Source organism: Pelophylax lessonae (assembly GCF_965119305.1).
Source record: "Pelophylax lessonae genome assembly, chromosome: 1".
NCBI classification, from domain to species: Eukaryota; Metazoa; Chordata; class Amphibia; order Anura; family Ranidae; genus Pelophylax; species Pelophylax lessonae.
The window spans coordinates 450185610-450206180 of record NC_138768.1 but is presented as its reverse complement, the minus strand read 5'-3'; the positions used below and the strand labels follow the sequence as shown (position 1 = coordinate 450206180).

Below are 20571 nucleotides of genomic sequence, written 5' to 3'. Positions count from 1 at the left end.
AACTGGAACAATGAAGCCCTTTGCGCCACCTTCAAGAAGGGACTTAACAGCGAGATAAAGGACGTCCTGGCTGCACGTGAGCTTCCTTCCACTCTTAGTGACCTCATCTTGCTGGCCACTAGGATAGACAAGCGTTTCGCCGAAAGACAAGAGGAACTCCTCCTTGAAAAGGAAAAAGCTCGTCCTAGACGTTACCCTCGTCTGGCTCCCGTTTTTCTGCGTCCACCTCAACCCGCTACTGGGCCTCCCGCCATGGAGGCCATGCAGGTGGATCGGTCACGCCTGACTCCGCAAGAACGAAGCCGCCGCAGAGACGAGAACCTGTGTCTGTACTGTGCCAGTACCGAGCGCTTCCTTAGAGATTGTCCTCTCCGTCCACCGCGTTCGGGAAACGCTCGCACCTAGTAAACGTGGGAGAGGCGTTGCTAGGTGTGGATTCTTCCTCTCCACGCCTCATCATACCTGTGCAGTTGATCATCTCTTCCAAGTCCTCTTTCTCCGCAACCGCGTTCTTGGATTCCGGTTCAGCTGGCAACTTCATCCACGCCTCCTTGGTTGACAAGTACCGTATTCCAGTAATCCGTCTACCCAAGCCGTTTTTCATCTCTACTGTTAACGGTGAGAGACTCTCTGCCACCGTGCAGTTCCGTACCCAGCCTCTGCAGATGGACATCGGAATATTTCATACTGAGACTTTAGAGTTCTTTGTCCTTCCCTTCTGTTCCTCCGAACTCCTCCTGGGTCTGCCGTGGCTTCAACGTCATAGTCCTGTCCTGAATTGGTCCACCGGTGAGATCCTGCGTTGGGGTTCCTCCTGTTCTGACCACTGTCTCAAGCCTTCTCTGGTCAAACAGGACCCGCAAGTTTCTCCGCCTCCTGGGCTGCCCAAACCATACCATTCCTTTGCGGATGTCTTCTGCAAGAAACAAGCTGAGGTTCTTCCTCCTCACCGACCCTATGATTGCCCGATCGACCTGATACCTGGTTCTACTCCACCTCGGGGCAGAATTTATCCTCTCTCACCTCCTGAGACTCTTGCCATGTCTGACTATATACGTGAGAACATACAGAGAGGATTCATAAGAAAATCTTCTTCTCCTGCTGGGGCCGGTTTTTTCTTCGTGACAAAAAAAGACGGCTCTCTCCGCCCCTGCATTGACTACAGAGGTCTTAATAAAATTACCATCAAGAACCGTTACCCTCTGCCTTTAATCTCTGAGTTATTTGATCGTCTCCGAGGGGCAAAGATCTTCACTAAATTGGACCTTCGGGGGGCCTATAATCTGATCCGTATCCGTGAGGGAGACGAATGAAAGACCGCCTTTAACACAAGGGACGGCCATTTTGAGTATTTGGTGATGCCCTTCGGCCTCTGCAACGCACCTGCTGTCTTCCAGGAATTTGTCAATGATATTTTCAGGGACTTACTTTACACCTGCGTGGTCGTATACCTGGATGATATCCTCATCTTCTCCTCCAATTTGGACCAACACCGGGCCCATGTGCGACAAGTCCTTACTCGTCTTAGGAGGAATCGCCTGTACGCTAAACTTGAAAAATGTCTTTTTGAACGGACCTCCCTGCCTTTCCTGGGATACATTATCTCAGCCCAAGGACTTCAAATGGACCCAGCCAAGCTCTCTGCGGTTCTGGATTGGCCACGCCCCTCTGGTCTCCGAGCCATACAAAGATTTCTGGGCTTTGCGAACTACTACAGGCAATTCATCCCTCACTATTCCACTCTGGTAGCTCCTATCGTGGCTCTCACAAGAAAAGGAGCTAACCCCAAATCCTGGCCTTCCCAAGCCGAGGAAGCCTTCCAGTCCCTGAAATCCGCCTTTGCCTCTGCACCCGTTCTCTCTAGACCAGATTCCACCCAGCCTTTCTCTCTTGAAGTGGATGCCTCCTCGGTGGGAGCCGGAGCTGTCCTCACCCAGAAGTCCTCCAGGGGCAAGACTTCAACTTGTGGCTTCTTTTCAAAGACATTCTCTCCCGCAGAGAGAAATTACTCCATTGGGGACAGAGAACTGCTGGCTATTAAATTGGCACTGGAGGAATGGAGACATTTACTCGAGGGCGCCACACATCCTGTGTACATCTTCACGGACCACAAGAGCCTGGCTTATCTCCAGTCTGCTCAGAGATTAAATCCCCGTCAGGCCCGTTGGTCTCTGTTCTTCACCCGCTTTAATTTTGAGATCCATTTCCGTCCGGCTTGTAAGAACATTAGGGCAGATGCTCTGTCTCGCTCCTCTGATGTGGTGGGCGACGAGTTAACACCTCAATATATTATCCCTCCAGAACGCCTTATTACAGTCGCTCCCGTGGACCTGCGCCTTCTTCCTCCTGGCAAATCCTACGTACCTCCACGTCAGCGGTTGCGAATTCTCAAGTGGGGCCACCTCCCATTTTGCCGGTCATCCAGGAGTGCTAAAATCTCTCCAACTCATCTCCCAAAGGTACTGGTGGCCTTCTCTGGAGAAAGATGTCTCGGACTTCGTCCAGGCCTGTATGATTTGCGCCCGGGATAAATCTCCTCGCCAGAAACCAACGGGTCTCCTCTTGCCTTTACCTGTTCCTGAAGTTCCCTGGTCTCACATCGCTATGGACTTTATTACAGATCTTCCCTCCTCCCATGGCAAGTCCGTTATTTGGGTCGTGGTGGATCGCTTCTCCAAGATGGCTCACTTTGTACCCCTGCCCGGTCTACCCTCTGCACCCATGTTGGCCAAACAATTTTTCCAACACATCTTCCGTCTCCATGGCCTTCCCAAACATATTGTCTCGGATCGTGGGGTACAATTCGTCTCCAAATTCTGGAGGGCTCTATGTGCTCAGCTCGGGATCAAATTGGACTTCTCTTCTTCGTACCATCCTCAGTCTAACGGCCAAGTAGAACGGGTGAACCAAATTTTGGGTGACTATCTGCGTCACTTTGTGTCCTCACGCCATGACGACTGGGCTGATCTACTTCCCTGGGCGGAGTTCTCCTACAACTACAAACAATCCTCTGCTTCTAACAAGTCTCCTTTCTTTGTAGTTTTTGGCCGTCATCCTCTTCCACCTCTGCCACAGTCTCCCACTCCTTCTTCTGTACCTGCCGTTGACAGTCTTGTACAGGACTTTTCCTCCATCTGGCGAGAAACCCACGCTGCTCTCCTCAAGGCTTCCGCCCGTATGAAGGTTCAAGCTGACAAGAGACGCAGATCTCCTCTGGAATTTCGCCCGGGTGACAAGGTGTGGCTCTCCTCTAGGTACATCCGATTTAGGGTCCCAAGTTACAAGTTGGGCCCTCGTTTCTTGGGACCCTATAAAATCAAGAGTCGTATCAATCAAGTTTCTTATCAGCTCCATCTTCCTCCCTCCCTCCGAATCCATAACTCCTTCCATGTTTCCCTTCTTAAACCTGCTGTCTTTAACCGTTTTTCTTCCAAGCTTGTTTCTCCCACACTTGTCGCCGGTACCTCCGATATATTCTCTGTCAAGGAGATCTTGGCGACCAAGATCTCCCGGGGGAAAAGATTTTTTTTGGTCGACTGGGAGGGCTGCGGTCCTGAGGAGAGGTCATGGGAGCCGGAGGAGAACATCCTGGACCGCAGTCTCATCCTCAAGTTCCTCGGTACCAAAAGGAGAGGGAGACCAAAGGGGGGGGTACTGTTACGCTGAGCGCTCCGGGCCCCCTGCTGGCCTCGGAGCGCTCACAGCGTATGCCTCCAGGCAGCACTCCAGCGTCTCGGCGTGTGCGTCCCCGCTCTCTAGGGCGCGCGCGCGCCGGGACTCTTAGATTCAAAGGGCCAGTGCACCAGTGATTGGTGCCTGGCCTAAAGTGGTTATTAAGGGTTAAGGTTTGTGAGAGGTAGTGCTGACTTAATTAGGCTTCACCTGTGCACTACCCATAAATACCTTCTCCTCCCACAGCTTCCTGCCGGATCTTTGTGCCTTGTGCCTTTGAGAAAGCGTTCCCTGCTGTGTTTGTTTGCTTTGCCTGTTGCCGAACCCGTTGCTACCGACTACTCGCCTTTGAACCTTTGCCGCCTGCCCTGACCTCTGCTACGTCCGACTACGCTCTTGCCTACTCCCTGTGTACCACGCCATATCAGCTGCCAGAGGGGTCGAGTTGTTACTAGGGGACACGACCTGGTAGTTACCGCCGCAGCAAATCCATCCCGCCTTGCGGCGGGCTCTGGTGAAGACCAGTAACTGCTTAGAACCGGTCCTCTAGTACAACCCGTGCCATCGCCTCTCTGGTCCAGAGGATCCACTACCAGTCCTGCCGGTTCCTGACACACAGTTTATAACCAGTCCCCCCAAGATAACATCATGTACAATTACTGACCAGGAGGCCTGTAATGTACTTGAGGGCTGCGATAGCCTGCCAACATTCTAGGATCGTTGCAGAGTGTAGAACAATGCTGTCTGCCAGGAGAGTGAAGAACAAGATATATATATTTGTAGTCATTTGTATCCCCCCAGGCAAAATGAAAAACGAAAAATAACCGCTGATTCTGGCAGAAATGCAGCTTTTAATTTCCTGTTGTAGGCTGACAACATAGTATTGCTGAATAAAGTGTTAGTGTTTTAACTCACACTTACCTGGCGCCCGCTTTTGTTATTTTTTGCATGCTCATGAGGGAATCCCCACATCCTTTGGTTTGGAGCTGCCTGTTTATGTGTGTTCCTGCTACCTCACACTCAAGTTGCCTTCCCCTTCTGGATTGTTGATCAATAGACTTTTATCAGTTCCTGTATGCTCTCTTTCCATTGCTTATTTCCACTGTTGTATTGAGCGCTGATAATACTTGTAACTCTTACAAGATTGTGTAGTATCTTTGCTGGACTGTAATTGCAACTAATGGTGTCAGCCCTGCCCTGCTTTACAAAACTACAAAATACCACTCCCTCCCTATCTCTGCAACATAAAAGGGAAGAGTTCTGTAACTTAACAAGCATGGCAGAGCTTATAACACTGCTTGGGAAAAAAATACACAGTGCACAGGACAACACTGGATTTCTAGCAGGATTAACAGGTCTTTTTTAAACTTATCAAGTTCATTCTTGTGAATTAGAAGTGACTGCTCCCACTTAACCCACTTAAAAAAAAAGGGGGGGGGGCAGAAACAGGTATGAGGGGCAAGCAACTAGAGATTCCAGCATATACCCGCAGCAGCAGTTATTTACATCTAATATGGCCAAATGCTAGGACATTCTGATTGAGAAAAAATACTGCACTTCAGTGTAGTAACAGAATTCAACGTCACAGATGACGAAACGCGTCAGTTTGTTTACATGCCGATATTCATCTACAGACATGTGAGTAGTTTGTGCTGTTTTATCAATAAACATCCCTTACGTATACGTACTATACCATTTGGAGTCCTTTCTTCCTCTGAGGTCTACCTGAGGCTTACCCTGACCAGTGGGGGCTCTCCTTGGAGGGGGGATTATCTATATGTGTATTGGACAAGACTGAGGAACGCCGTTTTTACCTATATGGATTGCGGATGATGGCTGTTTAATAACACACAGGCTTATCTGACCACTCATTTATTTGGGGGGTCCACATCTTCCAGTAAGAGCACATCCATTTTTGGCACAGCGGTGGAATTGGATCTCATCCTTGGCAGCTGGGATCTTTCCTTTATCTTAAACCTACCTTTTGTGGCACTAAGGGACTTATTAAAATCATTACCCCTATTGGTCTCACATTCCTTTAACTTTGAATGGACTGTTCATACACATATGGCTCCTTTGAATGTTTAATGGCTTATGTCTCATTTTGTTTATATCTGTTAAGACATATTGTTTCTAGATCTATAGGCAACTATCTTTGTTCTAGATCTGCTCAATGTTTTGGCGCTGCACTTTATCTATTTATTTAGTAACAGAATTTACCTGCCTCCCCATTTCTACTGATCAACAAGGCAGCCTATTATGGTGATGAAGTAAATTGGCTGTAGCAGATGGGACTTTTTTAAAATGATAAACAAGAAGATAAATAAGGAGGTGAAGTCTCTTAGTACACTGATCATCTTCTACAGATTTCCCAACATACGGGCACTGGTGTTGTTCTCAGCATGACCATCAGGAAGGAGGATTGTAAGCAAATCTAGATTATGTTGGGATGTTTATGTAAGCGAGCTGGCATTAGAATACCATGGAAGCCCATGGAAAAAAAAAAATCTTACGTACGCATTCAAAGGCAGCAAAAGGGAGGCACGTGTGGCTTAGTCCGCCGCCTCGAAGATCTCAACCAGAATGAACAAACTGAAAATGACAGTGATCTCTAGTGTTTTGTTCTTAAATATCTGCATTTATGTGTGCAATCTGGTAATTAAAAAAAAAAAAAAAGAGCATATACAATGCACCTGGAAAGTATTCAGTGCTTCAGTTTTGCCACATTTTGTTATCTTACAGCCTTATTCCAAAATAGATTAAATTCATTATTTTCCTCAAAAATTATACCCCATAATGACAAAGTGAAAGAGGTTTGTTTGAAATCTTTTCAAACTTATTTACAATAAAAAAATGAAAAAAAAATCACATGTACATAAGTATTCATAGCCTTTGCTTAATACTTTGTTGAAGCACCTTTGGCACCAATTACATCCTCAAGTCTTTTTGAGTATGATGCTACAAACTTGGCACACCTATTTTGGGCAGTTACTCCTATTCTTCTTTGCAGGACCTCTCAAGCTCCATCAGGTTAGATGGGGAGCGCCGATGCACAGCCATTTTCTGATCTCTACTGAGATGTTCAATCGGGTTCAGGTCTGGACTCTGGCTGGGCCACAACTTCACAGAGTTGTCCTGTAGCCACTCCTTTGTTATCTTGGCTGTGTGCTTAGAGTTCTGTTGAAAGATGAACTAGGGTGAAGATGAACCTTCACCCTAGTCTGGGTTCCAGAGTGCTCTAGAGCAGGGTTTCATTAAGGATGTCTCTCTACAGTGCTGCATTCATCTTTCCCTCAATCCTGACTATTCTCCTAGTTCCTGCTGCTGAAAAACATCCACGCAGCATGATGCTGCCACCACCATGCTTCACTGTAGGGATGGTATTGGCTAGGTGATGAGTGGTGCCTGGTTTCCTCCAGACATAATGCTTGCCATTCAGGCCTAAAAGTTCAAGCTTTGATTCATCAGACCAAAGAATTTTGTTTCTCATGGTCTGAGAGTCCTCCAGGTGCCTTTTGGCAAACTCTAGATTGCCTGTTGTGTCTTTTACCGATGAGTGGCTTCCATTGTGGCCACTACCATACAGGACTGATTGGTGAAGTGGTGTAGAGATGGTTGTTCTTTTGGAAGGTTCTCCTCTCTCCACAGAGAAATGCTGGAGCTCTGTCAGAGTGACCATCGAGTTCTTGGTCACCTCCTTGACTAAGGCCCTTCTCCCCCGATCGCTCGGTTTGCGGTCCACTTTAGAAAGAGTCCTGGTGATTCCAAACTTCTTCCATTTACGGATGATGGAGGCCACTGTGCTCATTGGGACCTTCAATGCTGCAGACATTTTTCTGTACCAGATCTGTGCTTCAATACAATCCTGTCTCTGAGGTCTACAGACAATTCCTTGGACTACATGGCTTGGTTTGCGCTCTGATATTCACTGTTAACTATGGAACCCTATATAGACAGGTGTGTCTTTCCAAATCATGTCCAACCGACTGAACTTACCACAGGTGGACTCCAATCAAGCTGTAGAAACATCTTGAGGATGATCAGTGGAAACAGGATGCCCCTGAGCTCAATTTTATTGTCATGGTAAAGGTTGTGAATACTTATTGACATGTGATTTTTTCTTTTTAATAAATTTGCAAAGATTTCAAACAAACTTCTTTTATGTTGTCATTAAGGGGTATTGTTTGCAGAATTTTGAGGAAAATAATGAATTTAATCCATTTTGGAATAAGGCTGTAACATAAAGTGTGGAAAAAGTAAAGCGCTCTGATTACTTTCTGGATGCACTGTAAACATTGTCTTTCCTGGTCTCTTCTACACATAAGTACACCAAGAAGAACTGTATAATTAGGCTTCAAAATTTCACTTACATGGTTTCTAAAGTCTGTCTGAGGATTCTTAAGAAGTCACCAATCCCTTCACCTGTATGGCAGGACAACAGGCATATAGGTGGCAGTCCATGCTGTCGGCATAGCTCCTTCACAGTAGACAAATTGTCCTGGCTTAGCAGATCTATTTTGTTCAGTACTACAATGACACTCCTTGGACCATCTTCCTGTACACTGAAGCACATGTTATGCAGGTGGGCCAAAATGAAGTCTTGAGAGAGTGAACTATGTCTCACATCAATTACAGCTACAAGAATGTCTGCTTCAGTGACCCTTAGAAAGAAACAAAAGGAAAATAGTATTTTATAGCAATCTGCCAAGTCATACGTCATTGCACTATAGCCTATTATTAAATTACTACATGTCACACAATTCACTTTCCATTCTCCAAGGGCCTATTTTGACAGTGTTGTGTTTATATCAATGAGCAAATACAGCTTTTTTTTCCGTTTCATTTAACTTGCAGTTAAAGCGGAGTTCCACCTAAAACAAAAAAAAAAAAATACATAAAAATACCCCCGGGACAGTCAGGGCTAGTGCATTACACAATGGCTAGCCTCTGAACTGTCCCAGGTCGCAATTACCTGCAAAAAGAAATACTTACCTTGAAAATGTATTGTCCAGCGCTGCCATCTCAGGTGTGGGCAGCTGAAGCCAGCGCGATCCTCTTCTGTGTCCTCTTCCGTCTTCTTCGGTCCCACGATGCACTGCACCATCCCCGCCGTCACTTCCGGGGCCGCAGCGTCATCCCTGCACAGCTTCTGGGCATGCACAGAAGCTGTTTAGCAAGGTATGACGGCGCCTGCACTGGAACTGACGAGCGGGGCCGGTGCAGGCGCATTGATTCCTGGGAGCGATGACGTTCAGCTCCCAGGAATCATTGCAAGCCAGGAAGTGACGACGGCCTGTGGCCGCAGAGGGAGGAAGAGGAAGTAAGTTAAGTATATTATCTTCTAAACCAGGTAAGTAAAAAAAAAATTGCGAATATCCATTTGTTTTTCAGGTGACCCGGAGCAAGAAGATGGACCGAAGTAAAATTTTAGGGTGGAACTCCACTTTAAAGAACAATTTAGGCTGATTCTGAGATTATTCTCAGTTAATTCACAGTTGACTTTAATCTAAGCTGCATCCACTTGTTTCAAGCTGCTTTTGCATTCTCATTTATTTTATGGGGAGAAAGGCAATGCTGATCGGGAAAAGCCTGTTAACACAGGCTCCAAAGCACACGACCTAGAAAAAATTGTATTGCCATTAGTTTGTAGATATTTTTTGGATATTAAAGAGATATTAACCACTTTCCGCCCGCCCTATAACAGATTGACGGCGGGAATGTGGTTGTATTATCCTGACCGGACGTCATATGACGGCGGCAGGATAATACAGCTCGGGTGGCGCGCAGAGCAGCGATCGGTGATGCGAGGTGTCAGCCTGATACCCTGCATCTCCGATCTCGGTAAAGAGCCTCTGACGTAGGCTCTTTACCATGTGATCAGCCGTGTCCAATCACGGCTGGTCACATAGTAAACAGGAACAGCCGTTGATTGGCTTACCTTAGTTCGTGCCTGACAGGCACGAGTAAATTGATTACCAGTGCAGACCCTCGGGGGGGGATGCCACTAGAACCACCAGGGATGCCCACCCATGACCCCAGGGATGCCCACCTATGACCCCAGGGATGCCCACTATGGCCACCAGGGATGGCAATCAGGGCTCAGGGAGCCCCCCATTGCCCTCCCCATCACTGCTGCCCGCCAGTGCCCTCCCTATCAGTGCTGCCCACAAGTGCCCATCATCGCCAGATTTCAGTGTCGCCCACCAGTGCCCATTATTGCTCACCAGTGCCGCCTATCAGTGCCCATTGGTGCCCATCAGTGCCGCCCGTCAGTGCCGATCAGTGCCGCCCATCAGTGCCCACCAGTGCCCATTAGTGCCCATCAGTGCTACCTATCAGTGCCCATCAGTGCCACCTATCAGTGCCCATCAATGCCGCCTATCAGTGCCGCCTATCAGTGCCCACCAATGCTGCATATCTGTGCTACCTATCAGTGCCACATATCAGTGCCTATCAGTGCCGCCTATCAGTGCCACCCCATCAGTGCCACCCCATCAGTGCCTGTCAGTGCAGTCTCATCAGTGCTCATCAGTGCAGGAAAAAACTTATTTATTTACAAAATTGTATAACATAAACAAAAAAAAATTTATTTTTTTTTTCAAAATTTTCGGTCTTTTTTTATTTGTTTAGCAAAAAGGAAAAAAACCCAGAGGTGATCAAATACCACCAAAAGAAAGCTCTATTTGTGGGGGGAAAATGACATAAATTTGGTGTAGGTACAGTGTTGCATGACCGCGCAATTGTCATTCAAAATGCAACAGCGCTAAAAGGGGAAAATTGGCCTGGGCACTTGACCTCCGGATGATTAACCCCCCTTCATGACCAAGTCATTTTTTGCGACATGGCACCGCGTTACTTTAATTGACAATTGCGCGGCCACGCGACACAGTACCCATACACAATTTTTGTCTTTTTTCCTATAAATAGAACCTTCTTCTGCTGATATTTGATCACCTCTGCGGTTTTCATTTTTTGCACTGTAAACAAAAAGAAGACTGACCATTTTGAAAAATATTTTTTTACTTTCTGCTATAAAACGTCTTTCTTTATTAAAGTAAGTAAAGAAGTAAAGTCTTGAAAATAGAAAGAATGAATGGATAGGCACTTGTTTGAAAGGGTATCTCAAAGGTAAGTTATGATCAAATAATAAAATATTCAAACATCATACATAGCTACATAAAAAAGTGCAAAGTGACTTAGTCCCCGTTCACACTGGGGCGACCTGTGAGGTGACCTGGTCGCCTCACAGGTCGCCGTAGGTCGTCTTCCATAGGGAAGCTGCGGACCCGTTCTAATAGGAGCGACACAAGTCGCTCCGACTTAGAAAAAGGGTCCGGAGCTTCTTTGGGGCGACCCGGAGCGACCGTCATAGACTTCAATGTTATGAAGTCCGTGCCGGCCGCTCCGAGGTCGCGGCGCGCTGCTCGCACGGCGATCTCGGAGGTCGCCCCTGGAAGTCGGATCGCCCCAGTGTGAACGGGGTCTTAAAGTGCTGAAGTGAAGCAAAATGCTCTGAGTGTGTGCCAATAAATAATATATCATTTATTGCATAAAAATAACAATATGATTCAGATACATAATAAAAGGAATCGGATCAAAAGGTAAACAAATGTTTGTCAAACAGATCATAAATATCTGAAGTGACTAATGTGCCTCAACTGATGAGGAATAATGTATAAAGTGACTTGGTGCTAAAGCAAGGAGATCATGCATTACTGGTCCGGTGATTCGGGATTCTCACGTCATCTGAAGACACCCACATAGCCATTCCAGCACGTTGTCACTTTATATATATTTACATATTTATTTGTCATTTTTTTGAATGGACACTGTTTGAAGCACAAGGGACACTTTATGTTCCTTAGGATCTACTGGATTTAATATTACTTATGTTTTATGAGCACAGTTATTTGGTATTATCTTGATGTTATATATGCATTCATCCCACATTTTGTGATACACTTAATGCATGATCTCCTTGCTTTAGTACCAAGTCACTTGATACATTATTCCTCATCAATTGAGGCACATTAGTCACTTCAGATATTTATGATCCGTTTGACAAACATTTGTTTACCCTTTGATCCGATTCCTATTATTACGTATCTGAATCATATGGTTATTTTTATGCAATAAATTATATATTATTTATTGGCACACACTCAGAGCATTTTGCTTCACTTCAGCACTTTGCATTTTTTTATGTAGCTATGTATGATGTTTGAATATTTTATTATTTGATCATAAATTACCTTTGAGATACCCTTTCAAACAAGGGCCTATCCATTCATTCTATCTACTATTCAGTTATATATGGAGACACATTTAGGATCGCCAGCTGTTTCTATTTAAAGGTTATCTGCTGTGATTCGCACTTTGATTCACACTTTATATTTCTTCACCTCATTATTTATTTAGTGTGGTACATTTTTTCCACCCCATTTTCTCCATACTCTATCTAGTGTGGTAGCGCATTGGTTACCTTTATATTAAAGTCTTGGAAAAAAAAATGTATTTTTGTTTACCTGGAAAGTAAATGCATAATGGGCTATTGTGTGATACTTACCTGCAAACGAAGCCCGCCTCGCCCCCCCTGGAGGCCGCATCCATCTTCGCCGGCCTTCCTTTCGGGTCTGAGGACTCTGGCTGTGCTACTGGCCGAATCCACGTGACGTCACTCCCGCGCATGCCCGCGGGAGCCGTTGGTCACAGCACAGGGCTCTGAAGAAACGGCACGGATGGCCGTTCCTTGCTACACTGCAAAATCCCAAACTGCATTGGGAGACATGGACTGAAGGGGGAGATAGTGATCAGCAGGATCAACCAGTTATTTTGCAGAATACAGAAAGCAAATCCCATAGTGAATGAGTATGAACAGCATGTAATACAGCATTTATTGATAGTTTTTTATGATGTGGGTTTAAAGGATAAGTTCACCTTTTAACAAAAAATAATAAATGCACATTGTTTTGCAGGTAAAAAAAAAAATGTGCATCTATTATTTTTTGTTTCTGGAGCCTCTAAAGCACATGTGTCAAACACAAGGCCCGTGGGCCCAAACTGGCCACCAGACAATTTCATGTGGCCCTTTTCCCTTTTTTTAAATTCTGACAGCTAATGAAGAGGCAGAAGATCCCCACTAGCTGTCAGATCAGGGGGTTGTGGGGGCTAGTCTGTTCATAACATGTAACACTGGTACGATAGAAGACAAGATTCGCACCACACTGCTATGCAAATCACATGTGATGCCTTTGCGATGCAAATTCAGCCATACAGATTGTATGGCTAAATTCCCATTGCATCTGGACCAGCGTTGTGCAGGACCCTTTTTTTGGTCCGCACCAGAATAGGATCGCATAGAAGTTCACACCTATGCGATCAGATTCCTGTCCGAATTGACAGTTTGCAGTGCGATATGCAAACTAATCTGGGGGTGTCATTAACTTTGTATTGACACTCCCAGCAGTTCACATATGGCAGTGTGATCTGCCTGCGAGTTGGGTGCGATGCGGGAACCCGCAGTGGATTCCCAGGTTTCCCCGCATTGCATCATTGTGAACCAGCCCTTAATGACACTTTAACAAGTATCTAAAGCAATCATTGTTTGACAATCACAATGTCTTCTTGTAAATATGTTCTGCAATTCACTTCCAGTTCTCTATGAGAAATAACCTAAAATCCTGGTATTCACTTTCAGTTCTCTATGAGAAATAAACTAATAATCTCTTTTACAGCACTAGAGCTTTTCTATCACAACACTAAGTAAAACACAGAATTTACAATATAAAACCTCAGCACATAAATAACTGGATTTTTGACTTACCGTAAAATCCTTTTCTCTTAAGTTCATTGACGGACGCAGTCTCTGATGTATATCAGTAGGGTTATACTGCCCCCTACAGGAGTAGGACACTAGACACAAAAAAAGTTCTAGCTACGCCTATGGGCAGTCCTGGAGGGTACACCCTCTTTCTTCCTGCATAGAATGTCAGTTTTGTATCAAAGCAGTGTCAGAAAGTAACACCAACCCAACTCAAAATAGAAGGGCGGGTACTGCGTCCGTCAACGAACTTAAGAGAAAAGGATTTTACGGTAAGTCAAAAATCCAGTTTTCTCTATCGTTCATTGACAGACTCAGTTTTCTGATCTTCATATCAGTAGGGACGACCAAAAGCAGTGCCATAAAATGAGGGATGGGAACAGCAGAAAAACAAGTCCCCAAGGCTAAACATAGCCAACCAGGCAACACAGGACTCAGCAGAGCAACAAGATGAGGCCCACCTGAAACAAACAGGAACACCCTCAAGGAAGGCCAAAAAGCCCCCTAAACAGCAGCCTGCAAAACTTTGCGGCCAAAAGAGGCATCTGCAAATGCCAGCACATCCACCTTATAAAGTTTGGTAAAAGGTGTAAACAGACGACCAGATAGCCACCTTGCAAACCTGAAGCATAGATGCCTGATGGTGAAAAGCCCAAAAAGCACCGACAGATGGGCCCTGGAGGAACAGGTAGAGACCCCCCCCCCGCACGATCATTCGTCTGGTGCCAGCGGCTCACCCCCTGCCCCTACATCCGGCCCTGAGTGTGGTTCCAGCCCTCGTAAGTAGGCTCAATAGCCCCCAGTGTGAGATGGGAGGGCAGGTAGAAGAAGGGGTGCATGACAGGATAGAGGGGAACCCGGGAATGTGAGGGTCTAACCGTCTCAGGGAGGGGCCCGTGTCTCCCCCAAATTCTGCCAGGGGAAGAGGGGGGAACATTTACTCACCATACCGGAGCAGGCGGATACCATCTCCTGACAGAACCCCTCTCCCTTAAAGTGGGGGGCTGTCGGCAAAAAAAAGGAATGCTGCGACTCGGGCCTAGACCCGGCCGTATGTGACCTGGCGAGATGTTTAACTCGCGGGGCCAGTCCCTTTCCAGTGGGACTATGTCGCAGCAGACCCAGCGTGCACTCGCTGGTGGACTGGGGTGACCACTGAATCGATACATTCAGCCCCTTGCCCGGATCCGGCATAGATGCTTGTGGATCTCACAGGAAAAAAATCCGGAGAAAAAGCTAACTTAAAAAAAATTATCTAGAAAAAAACTTTGCCAGGACCAGAGATCACAGCAAGAAACCAGGTCCTTACTCCTAACTAGGCAGATTAAAACTGACATCCTATAGCAGGGAAAGAGAGGGTATATCCCCTGGGACTGCCCATAGGCCTAGTGTCCTACTCCTGTAGGGGGCAGTATAACCCTACTGATATGCATCAGAGACTATGCCCGTCAATGAACGATAGAGAAAAATAGTTTTTTTTTTCAATCAAAAACAATTTGGGCTTTGTAGACCAACTGATATTATAGCACTTAAGATAATAGTCAAAAACATACATGCCAAAGTTACTGTTCTATATCTCAAAGTCACTGACCACAAGGCAGAATCATTATGCCCACTGACAGTGCTCTGTGTGCCAAACTAATCTGTATGGCCAATGAGACTGTTCAAGGTTCAGAGATCAAATGATAGGCATATGTATGCGTGCCAATATAACAACATTTACAAGATTCCTATTATACGTGCATAGATAAACTAGCATACAAAAGGCCACATGCAGGGTGCTATAAAAATCTAATAATGTTGCCTGCCCAGGGATGGGTATGGTGCTACATTCTACAAGGGAGACTAGAGGTCCTTCTATGCTAAAGTGTCTGAAATCCCACTCCGCTAATGCACAAAAAGGATGCAGCTGTCTCAATCTGTCCAGAATGTTTTCCTCTGTCGAGCACAGCAGGAAATTTTTTTTTTTTAGCAGCAGTTGACTTTTTGGCAGACAAAACAAGGTGAAGCACAGTTCGGCGCTGTTTGCTGTAGTGCTATTCCCCTAAAGGTTTCAGGAAATGTACTGACCCCTTACTGAAAAAATGAGCAAAGGATTTTGTTAATTAATAAGGTGGAGAGGTAAAGGGTATATATTTGTATTCCATCTTTTTGGAAGCATTCTATACCTTCTACATAGAGATTTAATTTCTTCCCCAGAGCGCTACAGTGAGGGGAAAAAAAGTGTTTGATCTGCTGATTTTGTTTGTTTGCCCATTGCCAAAGAAATGATCAGTCTATAATTGTAATGGTAGGTGGATTTCAACAGAGAAACGCATTTCAAAAAAGTTATAAATTGATTTGCATTTTAATGAGTGAAATAAGTATTTGACCTCTTTGCAAAACATGACTTAGTACTTGGTGGCAAAACCCTTGTTTGCAATCCAAGAGCTCAGACGTTTTCTTGTAGTTGGCGACCAGGTTTGCACACATCTCAGGAGGGATTTTGTCCCACTCCTCTTCGCAGATCCTCTCCAAGTCATTAACGAGGCTGATGTTTGGTAACTCAAACCTTCAGCTCCCTCCACATATTTTCTATAGGATTAAGGTCTGGAGACTGGCTAGACCACTCCAGGACCTTAATGTGCTTCTCCTTGAGCCATTCGTTTGCTGCCTTGGTCATGTGTTTTTCTGGTCATTGTCATTTTGGAATTCCCATCTACGACCCCTTTTCAATGCCCTGGCTGAGGAAAGGAGGTTTTTTTTTCCCCAAGATTTGACAGTACATGGCCCTGTCCTTTGTCCCTTTGATGCAGTGAAGCTGTCCTGTCCCCGTAGCAGAAAAACACCCCCAAAGCATAATGTTTCCATCTCCATGTTTGATGGTGGGGATGGTGTTCTTAGGGGCAAAGGCAGCATTCCTCCAAACACGGCGAGTTGAGTTGATGCCAAAGAGCGCAATTTTGGTCTCATCTGACCACAAGACTTTCACCCAGTTCCCCTCTGAATCATTCAGCTATTCATTAGCAAACTTCAGATGGGCCTGTACATGTGCAGGGGACCTTGTGGATGCTGCAAGATTTCAGTCCTTCTGAAAACACACAATTAGTTTGTTACTAATTGTTCTCTTGGGGACTATGGTCCCAGCTGCTTTGGAATCATTGACAAAAATCTCCTGTGTAGTTCTGGGCTGATTCCTCACTGCTCTCCTGATCATTGAAACTCCATGAGGTGACATCTTGCATGAAGCCCCAGACCAAGAGAGAGAGACAGCAATTTTGTGCTTCTTCCATTAGCTAATAACCGCACCAACTATTGTCACCCTCTTACCAAGCTGCCTGGCGATGGTCTTGTAGCCCACTCCAGCTGTATGTAGGTCTACAATCTTGTCCCTGACATCCTTGGACAGCTCTTTGGTCTTGGCAATGGTGGAGAGATTGGAATCTGATTGATTGATTGCTTCTGTGGACAGGTGTCTTTTTTTTTTACAGGTAACAAGCTGTGTTTAGGAGCACTCCCTTACAAAGAGTGCTCCAAATCTCAGCTCATTACTTGTATAGAAGACACCTGGGAGCCAGAAATCTTGCTGATTGATAGGGGATCAAATACTTACTTCGCTCATTAAAATGCAAATCAATTTATAACTTTTTTGAAATGCGTTTTTCTGGATATTTTTGTTGTTATTCTGTCTCACACTGTTAAAATCAACCTACCATTAAAATTATAGACTGATCATTTTTTTGTCAGTTGGCAAACATACAAAATCAGCAGTGGATCACATACTTTTTTCCTTACTGTATTTAGAAGCATTCAGGAAGATATGGTTTTACTGCATGGAATTTATATTTTCTGTAGAATACTCAAATCTCCTTTGGTCAGACCAATTAAAAGTCAATTTCAGAGATTCCATTTCTTTCATGAAAGGCTGTTTAGAAGCACTCAGGAAGATATGGTTTTCTGCATAGAATTTATATGTTTTTTAGAATACTAATAGACCAATTGGAAGCATTGCTGATCAATTTCTGATCCTCCATTTGGATATAGGTTGCTTTGGGAATACAATAGTATTCCCAACAACAATTAATAGGCATTATTTTACAAAAATACATATGAGCTTTGAGAGGACTTTTTATTTTTTCCTCCCCCACCAACCCCTTTAATTCTCCTCAGTCCATCCGGTTTCAAGAAATGACTGTGCTTATGCAAGATCTAATTTTTATTATTTTTTTATACAATGATGCCACTGACCTGAGTCAATTACCTGACAATCCTATGTGCTCATTTTACTTAATTTCTGCAATAAACTTTATGTACCATTAATAAATGCATGCATTGTTCTCTCCTCATTACTGGCATCTGGGATTCTGAAGAATGGACATGCAATGTTGTGACGATGTTCTTGCCATTAATGTGCTTGGCAAATCTGTCAATACATCCAAAGACAGATCTGATGAGAGATCAGCCCTGAAACCCATGCCATGTGACTTAAGAAGACTTAACATGGTGGCAATAGGGAGAAAACTTGCATTGCGAGAAAAAATAATATACATTCAGGTTCTTTTTAATAATGTAGTATAACTTTCATTGCATTTTTATTGGCATGTCTAAATTCTGCTTTAAAGTTTGTGCAGAGCTAATCATTTTTTTTAATGCATTTAAACTTCAAAGTTCACAATATTTCAGTAGCAAAATAAGATGTCTACAATTTTTATACAACCAAGATCACATACTGTAAGTCATCAATTAGAGGTACATTTGAGGTCATCGGAGATGAAGTATCAAGGCACTGAGGTTTTCCATTATAACCTTTGAGTTTGTACACATTTATAAGCATTGCAAAACAAACAGAATGCACGATTCAGTTCATATGAATTGGCTGTACCATTGGTACCATGGTGCTGAAGTATTAGGTAAAAGTAGTTACCAAAAAGAAAGACAGGGAGGACAACTGGTCCCCCAACCAGTTTTTACAAAACGCATCACTTGGTTGTGTGCAAAGAGTACAGAAAAGATGATGTAGCCATATGCTACAAAGAACTGGAACGGAACTGGAGAAAGTGCAGAGAAGGACAACCAAACTAATAGGAGGCATGGAGGAGCTCAGCTATGAGGAAAGATTAGAGGAACTGAATTTATTCTGTCTTTGGAAGAGGAGATTAAGGGGGGTATGATCAACATGAACAAATACATAAGTGGCCTATATAGTGAACTTGGTGCTTGGTGTTCGCTTTAAGGTAATCACAGAGGAGAGGACAAGGGGGCACTGTTTACATCTGGAGGAAATTAGATTTAATCGCTAAATACAGAAAGGCTTCTTCACAGTAAGAGCTGTGAAAATGTGGAATTGACTCCCTCCAGGGCTGATTCTGGCCAGCTAAGAAGACTGCTTATATAAGGCCTGGATTATTTCCTAATCCTACATAAGATAACTGGAGTGGATACCAACATTTATAGGTAAAGTTGATCCAGGGATCATTCTCTGGGGGATTAGGAAGGAATTTTCCCCCTGCTGGAGCAAATTGGATCAGGCTTTGCTGGGGCTTTTTTGCCTCCTTTTTTGATTCGTTTTCCCCTTTTTATTGGTTGAATTAGATGGACTTTGTGTCTTTTTTCAACCAGACTAACTATGTAAGTTAGTTAAGAAAAAAAAACTAAAAGTTGTTTTCTATGCTAATTTTTTTCTGTCATACATTGGTTATTAATGTCTCATATGATCTACAAGAATTGAATCAAGTAGCAAGATTTCCAGAGCTCTGTTTTTTTTTGTTTTTTTTTCAGAGTTCTGTTTTTAGCTACTAACAGAACGTGGAACTAATCATTACAAAAACATTTTAAAAAATTGCAACAGGGAGTTTATCGTGCTGACATGGTGATTACGTTCTGCAACTCACTTTCAGTTCTGCATGGGTCACAACCTAGAAATATATTCACCTTGCCTTGGCACGTCTGACTCCTTCTCTCTCTATTGGGTCTTCAGAATCTCGCAATCCTGCAGTATCACTCATAATAATGGGATAACCACCAATGTTCAGTGTGGTCTCCAATACATCTCGGGTGGTGCCAGGGATGGAAGAAACAATAGCTGTTGGCTTTTGGCCTGATATAAATATGAACAAAAAAATTTATTACTTCATCTACTTTTCACTTCTTAAAAAAAAAAAAATTGCAGAAATCAGCCAACTACAACAGCAACTATACAATATTTCTAGGACAATTACTGTAAAGGACAAGATTAGGGTTAAGAAGATAAGGGGTTGATTTATCAAAACAGGAGAGTGAAAAGTCTGGTGCAGCTGTGCATGGTAGCCAATCAGCTTCTAACTTCAACTTGTTCAATTAGGGCAGTTTCATACGGGTTTTCCGTCTGTCAGTTTTTCAGGCGGATCTGATCGGATGCTCCATGCACTCCTATGGAGCAATGAATGTCATCAGTGGCATCTCCACTGACACTCGCTGCTATCTGATCCAATCCTGTCCATGAAATCCAGACAGATGGAAACCCTTATTTCCATCCGTCTGGAGAATTGGATCGGATAGGATCGGATGAAAACGGACCGCCTGTCCGTTTTCATTCGATCTCCCTTAGAGGGGAGTGGGGATCTGAAAGGTCTGTCTCTGCACAGTAAACAGAGACGGACCTGTCATCTGCCTGCTCAGCGGGGATCGGCGTATTGATCTCCCGCTGAGCAAAACAGTCAACCGGGCAGAAAGCCCGTGTCAAAGGAGCCTTAAGCTTTGACAAAAAAATGGAAGCGGATTGGTTTCTATGCACAGCTGCACCAGATTTTGCACTCTACAGTTTTAGTAAATCTACCCCTGTGTTTGCTTGGATATGTCATAAAATGTTGCTGGGATGCTTTCTTCTTTGGTCTGAAAAAATTATTCAATATTGGTCACAACAATAGCTAGAAGTCCATGTTGTGATGTACTTACTCACTTGTCTTGTGCAAATACTGCTATGTAGCTGGTTTGATATTATACAGTAATGAAAGCATACACTTACAAACAAATGAGAACCATTCCAATCTATATCTGGCCTTTGCAGCAAGGGGCACATGGAAGGATGACGCATGTAAAAAAACAATAACAACAATTCCCAG

The 20571-nt window shown here is 44.3% G+C and overlaps 1 protein-coding gene across 1 annotated transcript in view; it reads right to left on the bottom strand.

Annotated features, from left to right (window-relative positions):
• The window catches only part of GTPBP3 (GTP binding protein 3, mitochondrial), a 135428-nt gene that overhangs the window by 3730 nt on the left and 111127 nt on the right, over positions 1–20571 (bottom strand). The window contains exons 8-9 of the mRNA XM_082268167.1: positions 19403–19568; positions 8043–8333 (exon numbers count right to left, since the gene is read on the bottom strand). Of these exons, the coding sequence (XP_082124293.1) occupies positions 8043–8333; positions 19403–19568 (457 nt within the window). The remainder of the gene's footprint in view (positions 1–8042; positions 8334–19402; positions 19569–20571) is intronic.